At 40.3% G+C, this 16122-nt stretch overlaps 1 protein-coding gene across 10 annotated transcripts in view; it reads right to left on the bottom strand.

Moving 5' to 3' along the window:
• gramd1bb (GRAM domain containing 1Bb) overlaps positions 1–16122 on the bottom strand; it is a 78650-nt gene that overhangs the window by 4513 nt on the left and 58015 nt on the right. For 9 of the 10 annotated variants that reach the window (XM_049726434.2, XM_068651302.1, XM_049726439.2 and 6 more), the window contains 17 exons: positions 15116–15139; positions 13460–13480; positions 12514–12537; positions 7010–7094; positions 6260–6363; positions 5737–5832; positions 5539–5619; positions 4885–5000; positions 3820–3982; positions 3491–3683; positions 3257–3400; positions 3061–3179; positions 2849–2991; positions 2656–2759; positions 1943–2243; positions 891–998; positions 393–513 (listed from right to left, as the gene is read on the bottom strand). In XM_049726434.2, the coding sequence (XP_049582391.1) occupies positions 393–513; positions 891–998; positions 1943–2243; positions 2656–2759; positions 2849–2991; positions 3061–3179; positions 3257–3400; positions 3491–3683; positions 3820–3982; positions 4885–5000; positions 5539–5619; positions 5737–5832; positions 6260–6363; positions 7010–7094; positions 12514–12537; positions 13460–13480; positions 15116–15139 (1947 nt within the window). The remainder of the gene's footprint in view (positions 1–392; positions 514–890; positions 999–1942; positions 2244–2655; positions 2760–2848; positions 2992–3060; positions 3180–3256; positions 3401–3490; positions 3684–3819; positions 3983–4884; positions 5001–5538; positions 5620–5736; positions 5833–6259; positions 6364–7009; positions 7095–12513; positions 12538–13459; positions 13481–15115; positions 15140–16122) is intronic. The other variant, XM_049726435.2, reaches the window with a different exon arrangement.

Here is a 16122-nt window from a genome sequence, read left to right as displayed (position 1 = left end):
CTGCATATTTTACCCACTCATATTTATGGTAAGCATCTGCAAATTTGCCTATTTCAAGATTTCTTTTGGAACTGATCCTCTGTTCGCAATAAAAAACATCTGTTTTGAGTTCAGTCGAAAATATTATCAGTACTGCTTTTGGCGCCATCTCTCTTGATGTCAAGGAAGTACAGTGATCCCTTGCCACTGCGCAGATTTGCCATTTCGTGGGTTTATAAGTGACATGAGAATGGCGTTTAAATACACCGTGATAGCTCCCGTGATAAACGAAGGATCACTGTATGTCATAAGCGTAAAAAGAGCTTTATTGTGCTGATATTCTTATTGTTATGACCAGCACATGGGAATGGACATCTGTCCGTTTGTCCATCTAGCCATCCATCCATGAGTACCTGGTCGAGTAATACCACGGATGACTTGATTATCTCCCTCCATTTCTGCAGTTCGGCGTCATGGAAACGCTGCTGTGCCTCCAAGAGCTGGGCCCACTCCATTTGTGTCTGAGGAAGTTTACTGCGAACACACACGCGCACGTACAGACTTTAGCAATTAGCAAGGTCCAGGCACTGAAGCGTCGCCTCCATTCAAAGAACTTGGCAAATGGTTTCATTCAACCCAGAAGCCATTCAAGAGATTTAATGGATTACAGTCGCATTTGTTATTATCGTTGACAGCTTACAGCATGTGTATGCATGCTATATATTTCATACTAAATACTATACAGCATACTTTGTAAATGTATTTGTGGGATTGCCTGCTGGGCAAGAAAACAAATGTACTTCCTGCATGTGCTCAGTGGCCTGTAAACAATGCCGAAACTGCAGTATCATTTGGAAGATAGAACTCATAGTGTACTATGTGTGCACTTGTCGAAAAGTGTGTGTACAAACCTTTCATGCAGCCGCAGACCTTGCCAGGTTGTTAAAGACTGTGCAGAATACTCCAGCATCCATAGCTTGTAGAAGAGCATCATATTGAGGAACACCAACAGGACCAGACTGAGGGGGAACAGGAAACAGTTCATTTCATTAACAATAACTTTTGGATTTTATTATGCATATCAGTATAATTAGATTTAAAAAAATACTTAAAGCTATTGTGGCTATGCAAATAAATGTACAGTACTACATGTACCTTAGACAGATCCTATGGGTGGCAATGGAACGAGAGGAGAGAGGAGTTACACTCAAAGGCAGCTTATATTCTTATAAACTGAAGTCAGATTAAAAAAATATTAGGGAAACAAAGATGAAATGCATGTGCAGAGTCGTGTAAGCAAGTGCTTAATCACGATCAAGATGTTTTAAGAATAAAAAGCAGCAAATGACCTGTCTGATGTGAGCAATCCAATACATCTGCTGTATCAAAAATTCAGCTGTGTATTTAGAAATAGCCGAGGGTGTTCTCCACTGCAGTCACAGATGTAGGGAGGTAGATATCAAAGGAAAATATATTATTTGAGGAAATTCATCGACTGCAATAGCGCTTAGTGGAGGGTAGACCTCCATCAATGTTAATTGATCCTAACCAGGATGGACAAAGACATTTTTCTTGGTATTGTAGTACCATCTGCTGGGCCAAATTGGTCACTTCTCTACTAGCCCCTATGCAAGTGAATGGTAACGTCCAACCTCTTGCTTGGTGTTGGTAAAAAAGACAATTTGCAATTTTGATACTCATTTCAGCATCAATCATCAATCGACTTGGCCTTGAGTTTGACACTTATGTTCAAAATAGGTGTCAATGTTTGTTTATATATGCCCTGTAATGGGCTAGTGACTTGTGCCTTGCATCTTGCCCAAAGTCAGGGAAAGGCTCCACGTGAGACCCCGATATGGACGAAAGCAATAAAAAATGAATGAGGGATAATGCTGATATATCTAATGAAGTGTCTGATGTGTGTATATTTTCCAGTGCGTGTGTGTTATGATGTGCAACATACACGAAGCTGATGATGAGCAGCAGTTTGGAGACGCTGTATAGAGCCAAGCCCCCAGGCAGGCGACGATGCTCTGGGCTTTGATGTCTGGTCTGTGTGGAGCCTGCCACTTGTTTGATGCGCTGAATTACTTCCTCGTCTGTCGGCGTGGTGACGGGACTGAGCGCTTCATCCAAATGCTGGCTGCGGATGTGGGGGGTGGGCCTCTTCTTCCGCCTCACCGTGGCATTCTTCACCACTTTAGCCTTTGGGGAGAGCTGGTGGGCCTCGGTCAGGATCTCCTCCAGCTTGGACAGCTCCACCTCTGTGAAAGACATTTCCCCAAAGGACCGAGTGTCAGTGATGAGCTGCCACCTCAGAGATGTAAAATATGCAGCATTACTTGTAGATACATCATAGCAATCCCTGAAAACAATGTCCTCCAGGGCTACAGCCAAAATGTTATTTTATTTTTTTTTTGCTTGGAGTGGCCATTAATGGATAAAATGCTTAAAGTGTGTTCTTAGTTTGGGGAAAAACAAAATTAAGCAAGCTCTTGTCAAACAAGTTAAGTGCAAGTTCCCGAATGCATGTGAATGCTGAGCTGCTATGACTTTGCTGTTTTTCTGTTTAGGATCTCACATTTCTCACATTCATATTTCAGAAACTGCTTAGAAAACTAACACTACATCCATTTCAGCAAGACACTTGATTTTTAGCACAAAAGTCAGGTTTACCGAGCTGGCGAAAGTTCTCCTCCAACCCACTCCAAAAGTTTTTCTCGATGAAGCCTTTCACCAGCCCCCATGGCTGTTTCCTATAGCGCAGCTCTGTTGATACCCTAGAAGACAAATAGAACCGAGGCTAATTTGACTGATGATAATAACAACATGGCGATAAGAAAATGAAAAAGCTAACTGGTAGTCTTACCTTAAGCGACACTTGTTCTTGGCAACCCGGGTGAGCATGTAGCGGTTGAGGGTGTAGAAGTAGTCGTGGTAGGGGACGTCATGCGTGATGACCTCAGCGTCGATGATGTAACACTCACTCTCTTGACTGGCCTTGTACAGAGTCTGAAAGGTGAATTTCAGATTTAACAGTTGAAAGTAGGGAAGATTTGAGACATTATATGTTGGGCATACTTGTGTCTCAGTGACGGTGGCTGTCTTGGGGGCTAGAGGGTTTGTCAGTGAGATGGTGTACAGGATCTCCCTTGTCTGATTCCCAGCCTCCTCCTTCTTCCATGGGTGGTAAATCACATCTGAACACACAAAAACACATACAAGTAGATTAATACCCCATGAGTGAAACTGGGAGTCTGACTGGATGAAAGCAGACCTGAGAATCGCCGCTGCTCCATGAAATCGTTCATGAACTGCGACTCTGTGAAGAGGATGTCGTACAGCTTGTCCACGCTAAACTTGTAGATCTCATTGATGTATTGCCTCCCATTCAGATCCTCGTGGAAGGCCTGAACCTCACCTATCAGAGACACACACGAGCATGTGAAGACTCTTTTGTCTGCCTTTGATGGCTGATTTACGGATGAGGTAATCCGTCCTTTGCACTCACCCTCATCGTGAGTCTCTGAAGAGTCGCTGAGCTCGGTGGGGATGTCCTCGTTGTCGTTGAAGTCGAGCGAGGGCGAGGGAACCGGGCCGCCGGTCCCGCTGGTGTCATTGTTCTTCTCTTCCACCAGCAGAGGCACAGCTAGAAGCTCGCCATCTGGTTGGCAGTCTGTGAAATCGTCTGTGGGGAGGTCAAACTTGTGTGTGTGTGTGTGGGGGGGGGAAACACAGAAGGGATTTCTTTGGTTGACAATTGGAATGTGGAAAATAGACATTGCTTGATCCTCGGATGATGATTGTTAAAATCTTGCTCATGATGACCATGCAGCTTACTGTGATGGGTGTGTCATGGTTGCCCGTGCGGTCGATGGTGCTGTTTGGGATGACCTTCTTGTGAAGAAGAGGTGGACTCCCATCAGACTTGGCCTCTGCGCTGCTTTTAGACAAGTTGTCATTGTTCATCTCATTTTCTTCATTTGGAATCTCTTCACTAAACCTGAAGGTGCCACAAAGCCACAGAGTTAGAAACAGTTTAGTCCATAATTAAATAATAATCCGAGAGTCAATTTCATCTTCAAATGAGAGCGATTTTTCTTCACTGGCCCTCATCCTCTAAAATTTTACATTTATGGATTTCATTAAAAATAAAATATCTAATCATTATTAAATAAAATATTCAAGTAATGCAATTTAAAATGACATTTAATTATTATTTAATTTATTTTTACATATTTTACATACATATTTTGCTATTTCATCCAAAAATGACTTGTCCCATCTGTCCATCCAAGTAAAACGTAGACCATAAGCATAAAGGTTTGCCCACTGCTCATGACCTAACAGTAGAGTTTCAAAGTAGATATAAAATTACCTCTTAAAAACAATAAAAACAAGATGACAATCGTGAACACATTTCCAATATCATCTCACAAGTTTTTTTTTCTTTTTCAACCAAAATAAAAATGTTGACTGGGTAAAATAGTGACTTTTCTTTTCTTTCTATTATTCATACCGAACTGCAGCATACAGAGTTGACAGAGTTGTTCTTAAGAAAACGACTCCTTATTTAGAGAATTGTGTTTAACCACTGAAGTACAACCAGCAAAATACACTTCCTGCACTTAAGAGCGACAACATTCAGAAACTAGCCGCTAGGCAACACAACAGAAAGCACAGTAATTACTTGGGAAACTCATTTAAACACAGCTCTGCTTTTAATTTAGAAATCCACTTCTCACTTCCCAGTCATTAGGAACTCTTAAGTAAGTGCAAATAAACAGAGAGGAGAGGAGGTTGTTAATTGTGCCGGTGTGAACAGCTTTTAATCAATCAGCGTGTAGTTTGGATAATTGTTTACAACCACAGCAACCGGCTTCTCCACCGTGTAGCCACACTCACCCCATGGTGTTGAAGTCATCATCAGGGGGGACATAGTCCTCATCATCACTAGTCAGGCCGAGCTCGTTGCCGTAGCACTGGTGGACAAAGTGCCACAGCTCTTTGGGGCACAGCGGCTGAGAAGAAAGCATAATGCCATCGTAATTACACCGTAGGTGTATTTTTGTAGAAGATCACAGGACATCCCACTGGACATCTTCGGGATTTTTCAAGTGGATGAATTAGAGGGTCATCACAAAAGGTTGTGAATTATAGTTTCATTGATGTTTCAATGATTTGACAGATAATGTAAATGTAAGTATGATAGATTGCAGGGTGTGAAAATTATGTATACCCACACCTCATTTAGTGATTTACTTGAGTTACTTGAATGCCTAATGGGAATTCAGTTATCACAAAATGGCAGAGAAAATGCAAGTGTGGATGGTTGTTGAGGCCCTGAGTGAAATTGTATTTGGAGTCCCATAAATGTGTCAAAATACTGAGTAGGATGATAAAGACAAAAACATGTGTAACAACCAAAAGCAAATCTTGGTATAAATAAAATGATTAATTTTTTTCTGTGACAGCTACAACAGCATTTCAACATGTAAAATGTGCATTATTCTAGAGGAACACAACATATCTTATCATCTCAGTTTCCAACTAAATTACCTTGTCAAGCAGCGCATTCTGCCAAAGTCTGAACATCATCATGTATGTCCTGTCTCTGGCTCCAAAAGAGGTGAAAAAGTGCTGCAGAGAAAAGGTGTTATGAAGTATGGCTCCACTAATTAAGCTCATCAAATAACTATCTATCAAAGAGCACAATCTAGGGGTGATATTTCATTTTTTGGGCCAGTAATACCTTACCTTCTCATTGTCAGTGCAGACCTGGATGGCGTTGGGAATGAGGCGGGCAGTCTTTTCTTTCGTCATTGAGCAGATGTCCTTTAGCCGCACTGTCAGCTGCATATAAGAAGATGCAAAGTAAAAATAAAAACTTCAAAATAACAGCCAACTTTTCCAATGAATGGAAAACTTAAGAGCTCTCTATATAGATACTCTGTGTAAAAATTGCCATATCCTGATTTTTGGCTGATGCAAGATTCCTATTTTGGAATTTGTTGAATCTCTCTGCATCATGATGAGTGTCCAGCAGGACCCTTAGACCTGTGCCAAGCTCCCCTGACAGTAGACTAAAGATGCAAAGTTTATCAAAGCAGCGGCTGTTGTGGAATGCACAGTATAAATAAAGTTGTATTGTATTAAAAAGTTTACAACTGATGGAACCACATCAAAGTATTGGCACGGGGGATATACATACGTATATACACACTAGACTTGCACTGGGCAAAAAAAAAAAAAAGAGCCCGAAGAATGACAACAAGCATACCAGGGTTTCCCAGCGGAATATGTTGCTATAGAAACAGATCCAGTTCTCGGAGAGGTAGAGTCGTCCCTGCAGGAGGATGTCCCGTTGCAGCGCACAGGAATAGTCTGACACATGAAGAAATGACACATTATCAGTACAACACATCATGCAACCATTTTCTAATATCTAAAATTGGAAGCTTGTCCGTATTGTGAAATGAGGAGGAATTGATCCCACACTAGCTGCATGAAAGTCAGCTATGCAAACTACTACATTAACCAAAATACAGCTGAAAACGCTAACTAGTACTGCAAAGCGGCCATGTCAGCAGTTGGCAAGTCAAGATGGGTGGATGGATGGCTAGATCAAAAAATTGTTTTCATTGCCATTTGTTAGACATTAAAACTATGCAAACTCTCCTTGCAAACAATTTACATAAAACCTTTGAAGGAAAGAGCAATTTTGGCACGAACACAAATAAAGGCAAGGACCACATTTTCCTGAGACATCATATATCACATACCTGTGAACCTTAATCAATTGGTGCTTGATTTGGTATTTTTTGCTTCTGTTGTAAGTCAGCATTTTTAATTTTAGCATTTGATGAGTATACATTAGGCAATAGCAGCAGTCCTCATGAGGACTGAGAGGACACGAGGATTTTGAGGCAAGTCAAATTGCAAAATAACAGTCAAGATGAAACATGTGACCTTATGAGGGTGTGAGCCAATCGTTTCAGATGGTGTCTGTGTGTCACTGGCGTCCGCTCACCCACAATGAGTCTTTCTGTGTCAGGTAGCTGCTTGAAGAGTTTCCTGAAGTCCTCATTGCGCTGTTTGTATGTGGGGCTCAGCACCTGCAGGGACGAACGACCAGAGTGAGACGCATTGCTACACTATCGGCTACTGACGCAAAAGCACACGCATCTTCATGCTTGCTTGTTGACACACAAGCGTAGTCTCTGTTATGCAGCCCAATTCATTATCTTCAAAGCTTGTCAAATCCCTAGACTGGCAATGGTGTTAATCGTGTGAGGGATTTTGACAAGATTGTGTTCATGGATGTTGACTCAACAGCAAGCAGAGTTATCACAGAAAAGCCGCGACTTAGTAGAAGCACAATTCCAAAACAGCCCACTGCAGGTCATTCAGTTAACATGCGGTGAGCTTTTAAAAGAGTCACATTCTCTCTTTGGCATCACACAGCAAACTTGTGCGCTACACAATGACCAAAGCATTAGGTACACCTGTACAATTGATCCAGTGAAAGGACTGTTTCAAAATATGCCAACAATGATGTTTGTGAGACATTCTGTGAAGTGTTTGTTTTATTTTGATTAACTCAAAATAATGTTAATGAATTGAAGCAGTTTTACACTTTTGGTAATCGATCATGTATATAGTTATTATACAGAATTTGATTACATTGTCCAGGTGTAACTTATGCTATGGCTATACTTGAAAATGCAGTTATGAGTCAATCTTGAGAAAAAAACTGATGGGCTCTTTACTTTTAAACACAAAGATACAAATGCTCCAGCTTTTTCTTTTTTTTTTTGGGGGGGGCGCGCAGTAATATCCCAACAGCTTGATCAAGTCTTCATTTTGTTAGCTTGATCAGACAAGGTCATTGTCTGAAATCTCCAAAAGTGTGCTAGAGCAAGGGCTCTCGCTGTCTGAGCCAGATGTTTTTGCTTCAACAGGAAACCTTCGAGAAAAACAATAGCTGCCATCCCAGCAACAAGATGTATACCCGAACAAGAAATAATATATTCACTTGGAACCAGGCCAGAGGGAAAAGAACATCTCCTTTGATGAGCAAGTTTGAATCTGAAAATATGTGCTTTTCTGAGCAGTATGCAAATGATAAACCAGCCTGAGATGACTCCAAACAACAGAGCTCTGAGCTTTCAAACAGCAATGACTTATAACCAGGCCAGTACTTATTTATCTATTAATGGGGAACTACCACAGAAGAGCAAACGGTACATATCTGAAGCCTCATTTTGTTCCTACAGCAGCCAAATGAATCTCCAAACCCATCAGTTCCCCTACATGGCCTCATTTACAAAGTAGAGGAGGACTTACTGCTGGGATCTCTTCAGAGTTCCACTCGGGTTCCTGAAGGTCTGAGCTGGCCCAGCCCCACTCCCAACCCCACTGCCCTCTTGCTGGACCCTGCAGAAACCACCCTGCCAGGGCCTCATCCAGCTCCAGCACAGCCTCCCAATCCGACATCAAACAATCCTCATCCAGTTCCATGTTGGAGCCTTTGTGTCTCATGGATTTCGCGAATATCCTGCCTGCCACCCAAATCCAATGTCGTTGAAAGGCTCGTCAGTGACTAGTCAAAGTAAAGAGTAGCTGGTGAGTGTCCGCCCTCTTCTGTGTTTTGGGTTGCTGCGCGCTGTCAATGTTGAGCAGTGGACACACAGGCACACTTCAACCACATGAGGCTTGTGTGTGTGTCTCTCTCTCTTCCTTTTACACACACGTAGACGGGGAGAGGAGTTACGGCCGTTGCCCTCAAGTAACCCCGAGCAACAAGTCCTTTATTATCATGGCAGAAGCACCCACCTCCCCACTGACACCACTCCTCTCTCTTCTTATTCCAAAGGAAGTGTGCAAGTTGTGTGTGGTGCTTCTGAGAGTGTTGTAATTAGTCTGTTTATGAGCCACAGAATGAGGTACGTCAAGAAGTGGAAGAATTGTGAATGGGGCGCTGAGGATGTTTAGAGAAAACGTGAAGTTTTAAGTCTGTTGCAGAGAGTGTTGAGTCTGCCCAAGTGATTGAGTTACAGAGAACAGATGTGAGCATAACCTCCAGTTACCTCCAAGTGCAAAACAACACCATCAATCATGACAGAGTCACAACTAGGCCGCAGAACAACACAGCCAGTGTAACATATAATAAACCGTGAAACTCCAATTCCCTCCGACAATGCCAAGTATGTTCTTGTCAAGTCGATGTGCAAATAAGACTAATTAAGTTCTATCATTTATTAATACAATGGAATCTCTAAAAGTGAGGTTCCAGTGGGAAAAATGAAACAAAGATGATAAATATATTTATATCAATTCCAGCTCTGATGCTAGTTTTATTTTGCTATCAGCTTACATTTTTATAGCAGACCATTCTGTATTTCAAGTTTGCTCTAGCAACGAGAAGCATTTGGCCAAGTCATTTACCTTTTTATCCATAGAAAGCTAAATTACTCCTTTTTTAATTTCTTTTTTGTAATATACAGTATATTTGGGTGGATGGAGTTGAAAGCCAGATACGATTCTTGTGCCAAATGAGCAGATCACTAACTGGGAATGTTTGAGCAGACACTTTCTTGTTCACTCTGACTAAAATTTAGTTTTGAGACCACTCAATGGCCTCAAAACATGACACATGATCCCCTTATGTTACCCCCAGCGGGCCAGAAACTTTGCAGCTTCTATTTGAATGGCACTTCACATACATTGTGGCATGCATAACGTCCTGCAACACATGACTAAAAATATTTACAAGAATCCAGAATGCAAGCATGGAAGCCACGGCAGTATACGTCTAAACCTTTGTTCCAAGAACTCTAACTGTGACTTCCTGCTGTTACCCAATATACAGTATGCTGTTTAACCACTCTCTGAGGACTGAAATTGTAGTAGCAGAAACTAATGGAAACATGCTGCTGATTCACATAAAAAACATCTCTTAAGTGGAAGGCCTTTCTAGCATGTGGTTAAACATTTCTGTCGAACTTAGGATGACAGAATAAGTTTTCCTTGGAGATGACTTGCGGCGCCGCAGCTCTGAGTGGCCTTTTATATGAAGCTCATTCAATTCATTGCTCTCTAATAAATCAAGTGAAGAACGAGGTCATTGTTGCACCAATGCAGTGTCGAGGTAGTCAGCGAGAGACGGTATTTATAGATCTGGTTAACGATTAACACCCTGCACAAACAGACAGGGATGGAAGAGGCTGGTACAGTACACCAGGGTGGGGTCTGAGTCATTTTAGAGGTGGAGGTGACCGATAAGCTCATCCTTTTTGCTACGGAAGGCTTCATTAATATTTGACTAGAAATCCATTTTATTATTACGTATCGACACCAGCAATGTGGGTGGCTGTCACTGTCAACACTGATGAAGACCGAGGAAAAGCGCGTGCACGCTGCATTGCTTGTTGGCAGGCTCAACAGTTCTTCTGCTATTTTGAATAACAACCACATGCACTCCCCACCCTTTTTTGTTAATGTATTCCCTCTTGTTTGTGCAGAGGAGATCTGCAGGGGAAGGATTTGTACTGTGCAGATGAATCAAGCCTTGATTCTCAGAACTCATTCAAGGATCATTTTGGAAAGAATAAAAAAATAACAGTGCTTCAATGCTTTTAAAGGTCACGATTGACATGGGGTGGATGCACAAACAGATTACAACATCCATTTTTAGCCTTGGATTTGTAATTTTGGTGTTTTTCTGTCCCTGACTAGGTTGGTCAAATGCTTCGAGCGCTCTCTAAAGAATTCGCAGAATCAAGCTTTTGTTAATACAGCATTTCGTTAGGTAGACCGTAGCTAATATTTTCTTGGCTTGTGCAAATGCCTGCCGTTAGGTAGACTGTAGCTAATATTTTCTTGGCTTGTGCAAATGCCTGCTATAGCAGATTGGTGTTTTCATCTGTGGTTATAGTAGCAGGTCTTGCATTGTGTGATTTGTCGAGAGCAGATGCCATTTCAAGCAACTTGCCATGGATATAAAAGTAGTAAATACTTTTCAACCTATAATCAATTGACTACAAAGCACTACCAAGACAAGATAATGTTTATTTTTTGCACATATTCTCACTTTGAATTTGATGCCTCCAGCACATTCTAAAAAAGATGGGGCATGAGCGTGTTTACCATTCTGTTACATCATCTGTCTTTCTGACAGCAACCAATAAGAAATTGGAAAATGAGGACATGAATTGTTGAAGGTTTTTTTGGTGAACCATATATATTAACCAGATATCATTTATTCTCTTTCAAATAAATATTCATGCTTCTTAAAGAGGATTATGGCAATTGTAAATACAAATAATAGAGGAAGGTTGATTTTCTGGAGAAAAGCTTTTTACTGGCTGACTGAACAGCAAACCAGGGAAGTGAAAAACAAACACAAACCCATGATGCAAAATTAAATCTAACAATAATTAGGTGGGTATAATTAGGTGGGTAAATGCAAAAACCAAATATTACGACATTGGCCTATATTGTGATAGAAGATTTTGTTCCACATCATCCAGCACTACGTGCCTCATGAGAATCTTCATAGCATTCTATTTGGTTCTTAATTGCGGCAAAATTATCGGGATCTTGACGTGATCTTACAAAAGGTTTTGTGTAAACTACCAAAAAAAATAAATAATCCAAATTACTAACACACGAGACCACCAACAAACAAAGCAAAACAATCCCTCTTGCCTTCACCCTTTTGAACTTGGCAGAGTATTTATTCCCAGAGGCTGCATTATGCTGCATATTGGAACAGTGGAGGCATACAAACAGATCTATCCATCCAGCTGAACCGCTTATCCTCTGCACTGTGATTTGCTAACCAGTCGGCCATTGTGCCACTCAAAGGTACACATACAAATATTCTTGTAATAAATTAAGGTACACACAGAAATTATAACACAGCAAATGTAATTTTTGTAATGTCAATTAATTCACTATACATAAAAACAATGAATCTCCTTTCCTCCCTGTTAAGGTTAGTTGTTAAAGTGGATTGTTAACAATGTCATCTGCAACTACGTCAACTCTAAAGCGCTAATTGTTAGCTGACATTAGTAGAAAAGATGTGAGTAACATGCTTACAATCCAGTACACTAGACCCAGTCTCTATTTTTATTTGGACACAGAAACATTAAGCCTCATGCTCAATTGTCAAGTCATGTAAAGGCCATAACTTCCATTAATGGATTTGTTTAGTAGAGTGAGAAATTCCATGCATCTGTTGCCACCTGTTGCAAACCAGACTTAGAAGTCTGAACAGACATTAAATTTGCACAATCCAGAATTGAATGCCTACTATAAATACAGTATGTTTTGACATAGGCCTCTCAGCAACATTATCATACATTTAAGCTTTGCAAATGATATATATTTAAATGTCTAGTTTGGCATTGCAGTGAGGTGGGAACAGTACTTTGTAAATAAAATGACAAACGGATTGAGGAGACAGATTCGTATCATGCCGCCAGTCTGACAGGCCAAAGTGAGCAAAAGAATACAAGTCATGCTTACTCTCATGATGTGTTGTCTTTCATGCTGGGGAGAGAGTGTACACACACAGGGAATAATAATAATAATAATAATAATAATCAAAGAAACGGGATTAGGACTCCAAAACATTTAGGGGGTGGGGGGCTGGGGCGGGGGTCAAATCTGTGGAATTAAATCCAACATTCCTGTTCTTGTGTACAATGTGGGTTTGATAAAAAAACAACAGACATTCAAAGTGTGTCAAGGAAGAATTTGCACAGCAGTGCTGTTACTGTTTTACAAACAGGGTTAGTTTGCCACCTAGTGGCATGATTAAAAACTGCCACAGTCAATTCGGCCTGTGAACTTCACCGTAATTACGATACATCTTGCAATTTTCATTGCAGTGAACCATGTCTGGGTGTTGCATCACAGTTGGAGTTGGAATTGTCTCTCTCTATATATATATAGTCTTGGTAAGAAAGTAGTAAGCGTCATGAAGAATTGGCACATATTTGTGTTGTTGAGTGACTCCGTCTCGAGTAAATCCACTGTGACATATTTAGGTTATTTTTTGTTTTACTGAAATTTGTAAATGCTCTCAACCAACAAAGTGGAATGTGACAAACATGCTCACATACATTGATTCTATTAAAGTGGAATATTATGACTTAGTGCATTTCCAATAACAACGTGTATATTCTATTGGAACATTATTCCTGTTGCTCTTCCAGCAATTTATTTTAATTTACCAATCATTGAATAAATGCAGTAGTACATTGCATTCAAGCATGTATGTTATAGCATTAATGTAAATACCATGTACTAAATATCAACTGTTGAACGAAAGTCCATGCTGCTCTTTTATATTTGTGGTATTTATTTTGACTGACATATTTGTCACTGGCAAGTCAGCAACACACAGACAGTGGTAAACAATGAGCACACAAAAACACGTCACATATACAGTAAGAAAAGAAGCACTTACGTTATACCAGCTTTGGCTCTTCTGCAGAGGCAAAGAGATAAAAAAAACAAAACAAAAGACAGAGATTTTGATTATTTAAAGTGTGACTTTACTCTCCATGCAGGGGATGAGAGATGTGACCACCATCAGTGGAAGTCAAACTGTAGCTGGCACTTTCTAATGAGAGCCAGTGAAATTTATTATTATTTTTTTTAAATACAATACAAGGATTTTTTTTGGGTTGCAATGCCTTCTGCAAACTGCAACCACAAAAAAATGTCATGAATGAACTCCTCTCTGAAAGTCATTCAAATATGAGGATCATTTTCTTGACATATTTAATGAATTTATCCCATCAAACTGTGCATATATATAAATACACCTAACGAGGTGTTCAGTATAATTTTTGTAGAACATTTTCAGAACAGCAGAGGGCAGCAGAGTGTGTCAACTTTAATCATGTCAATGACAAGTATTTCTGGCCTTATACTGTAATAGTGACCTTCCAATGGGAATCATGCTGCAAGACACCATTCCGGGGAGATACATGGATGAGATGAGGGTAAAATATAGAGGTCAGGTGCATTATAAAAGGAAAGCAGTCTTTAAATGATTGCATTTTCTCATAAAAACAAAACAAAAACATACCCACCAAAACAAAATATTTACAGTTTATTTGTAGTAGTTTTATTATATATATATAATATATAGGCTTATTATATATCTGCAGCCAAGACGATGAGTGGGTCCATTTTAGCTTTTAAACAATTTTTTTTAATAATGATAATGTGCTAAGTGCTTTTTAGGACAATAGTACATTTTAGAATTTGACAAGCAGTCCCTTAGAGCCATGTCATTTGCTATAATGCAACACTGCTCACTGCTCGGCGAGGCCTGACTGTGACGATCACAGGGCTAATGTGGACTAATCTGATTTGAAGGTGACACAGACACAAGAGAGGAATTACTTTAAGGGTTCTGGCTGAATAAAGTGCATGCATGGGTGTATGTGCGTGCGACATGTTTGATGTTGTGAGTGCATAAGACGTTTGACAGCATCAAAACAGTTGGGGTGGTGCGTAGCGGGGTGTAGAAAGCAAACGAGACTGCGATAACGTGCATTGGTTTTTGTATGTTAAAAAATAATTGCCTGATCAGTATTAAACATGATATTCTGATAATATTTAACAGCCATTAGCGTCCAGCAGAATCTCATGTGACTAATCCACAATCTTTATGTTCCAGGGAGCTCCAACCAGACTTGAAGATAAACTGACCTTTACTGCTGAGGTCTATTGACGTCTGCATGAGATCATGCATGCTGTGTTTTGTGTGACTTTAGAGCCATAGTTTTATTTAATTTGATTAAATTCCATTATATTATTATTATGGCCCCAAAAATGGATCAATGTGACGCAAAAGCTTCGGCTCTTCGACTGCGTGGACATTTATCGAATGCACAATGATAAAATTGAAAGTACTTTTTACTCAGCCTTAAAACTTGAACAATGCTTGATAAGAATTACATGGCCTTTCACGAAAAGGGGAAACACTGACAGCACTGCAGTTATCACAGAGGACCCTACAGTGGCAGGTGTACTGAGGAAGTGGGGAGACTAGGGATTGATTGAAGAGGAAGGCCAAAAGGTCAAAAGACATCAAGGAGAGAATGCTTACTTTAATCAGGTTTAGTCTGTCATACTGAAAGAAAATTCAAGAGAAAACAACCAGTGAGTCAAATGAAAAAACAAGTGTTGAAAGAACTAAGAGTGTTATGGAGTTGTCTGCTGCCGTTAAAGTACAGCATGACGCAGGCCTGATGTCGATGATGTCACTGATCGGACCAGCGCGCATGTGACAGACAGGCCAGCATGATTGTTGGTATTTGTGCAGGGAGGCATTTGCTGAACATGCTCTTTTATTTGGATTGCATTAGGGTTAGGGTGATCAAGCTCACGTTGCCGGGACGACCTCACGCCATGGCTGGGGTCATGTGACCAGTACTGACTGGCTTACACGATAGAGGGATTGCGGTTGGGGTGGGGTGGGGGGGAGGGGGTGGTGGACAGCTTAGTTTGAGGCACAGAAGTAGTGATGTAATCATTTGGCATGTGCTTTGTGTGTTTTACAGTGTGTGTGAAGCAGATTGTGCACTGCAGCAAATAGAGCATCACGAGGCAGCCTTAAAACAACCATCTTGTTTATGTACTCACTGTCTTGTTCATTGCTTGTTTTTACAATATTTTTCAGAAATGGGAGAAAATATTTTAAACTGGGCGAGAAAATCATAGCAAGGCATTTCACACTTTTAAAATCTGTATCGAGGGAAAGTTCATATTTAACCTACATATTGTGTGAGAGAAAAATAGGAGAAAGAAACAATTTGAATAAATAATACACCAGACCACTTTTAATTTAAATGTCACATGTTCTCTGGGGGACGCTAATAGCGCCACCGTTTTGGAACTCCTGTCCCAATGCGCAGGTATAATTTGATTTTGCACTAGTAGTCTCAAAAAAGGATCCAAATGTATTTACACTGTGCAGCAAAAATGTTTGCCACATCTGCACAATTTAGTGAGCTTCAGTACAAGAGCTGTATTTTAAAACATGCCTTTATCAAAGACTTTATTTGCACTGTAAACTACAACCACAATTATAAAAAATACATATTGAATTAGTAA

This window comes from Syngnathus scovelli, chromosome 7, assembly GCF_024217435.2.
Source record: "Syngnathus scovelli strain Florida chromosome 7, RoL_Ssco_1.2, whole genome shotgun sequence".
Lineage (NCBI taxonomy): Eukaryota > Metazoa > Chordata > Actinopteri > Syngnathiformes > Syngnathidae > Syngnathus > Syngnathus scovelli.
This window is presented reverse-complemented; position numbering and strand designations above follow the sequence as displayed.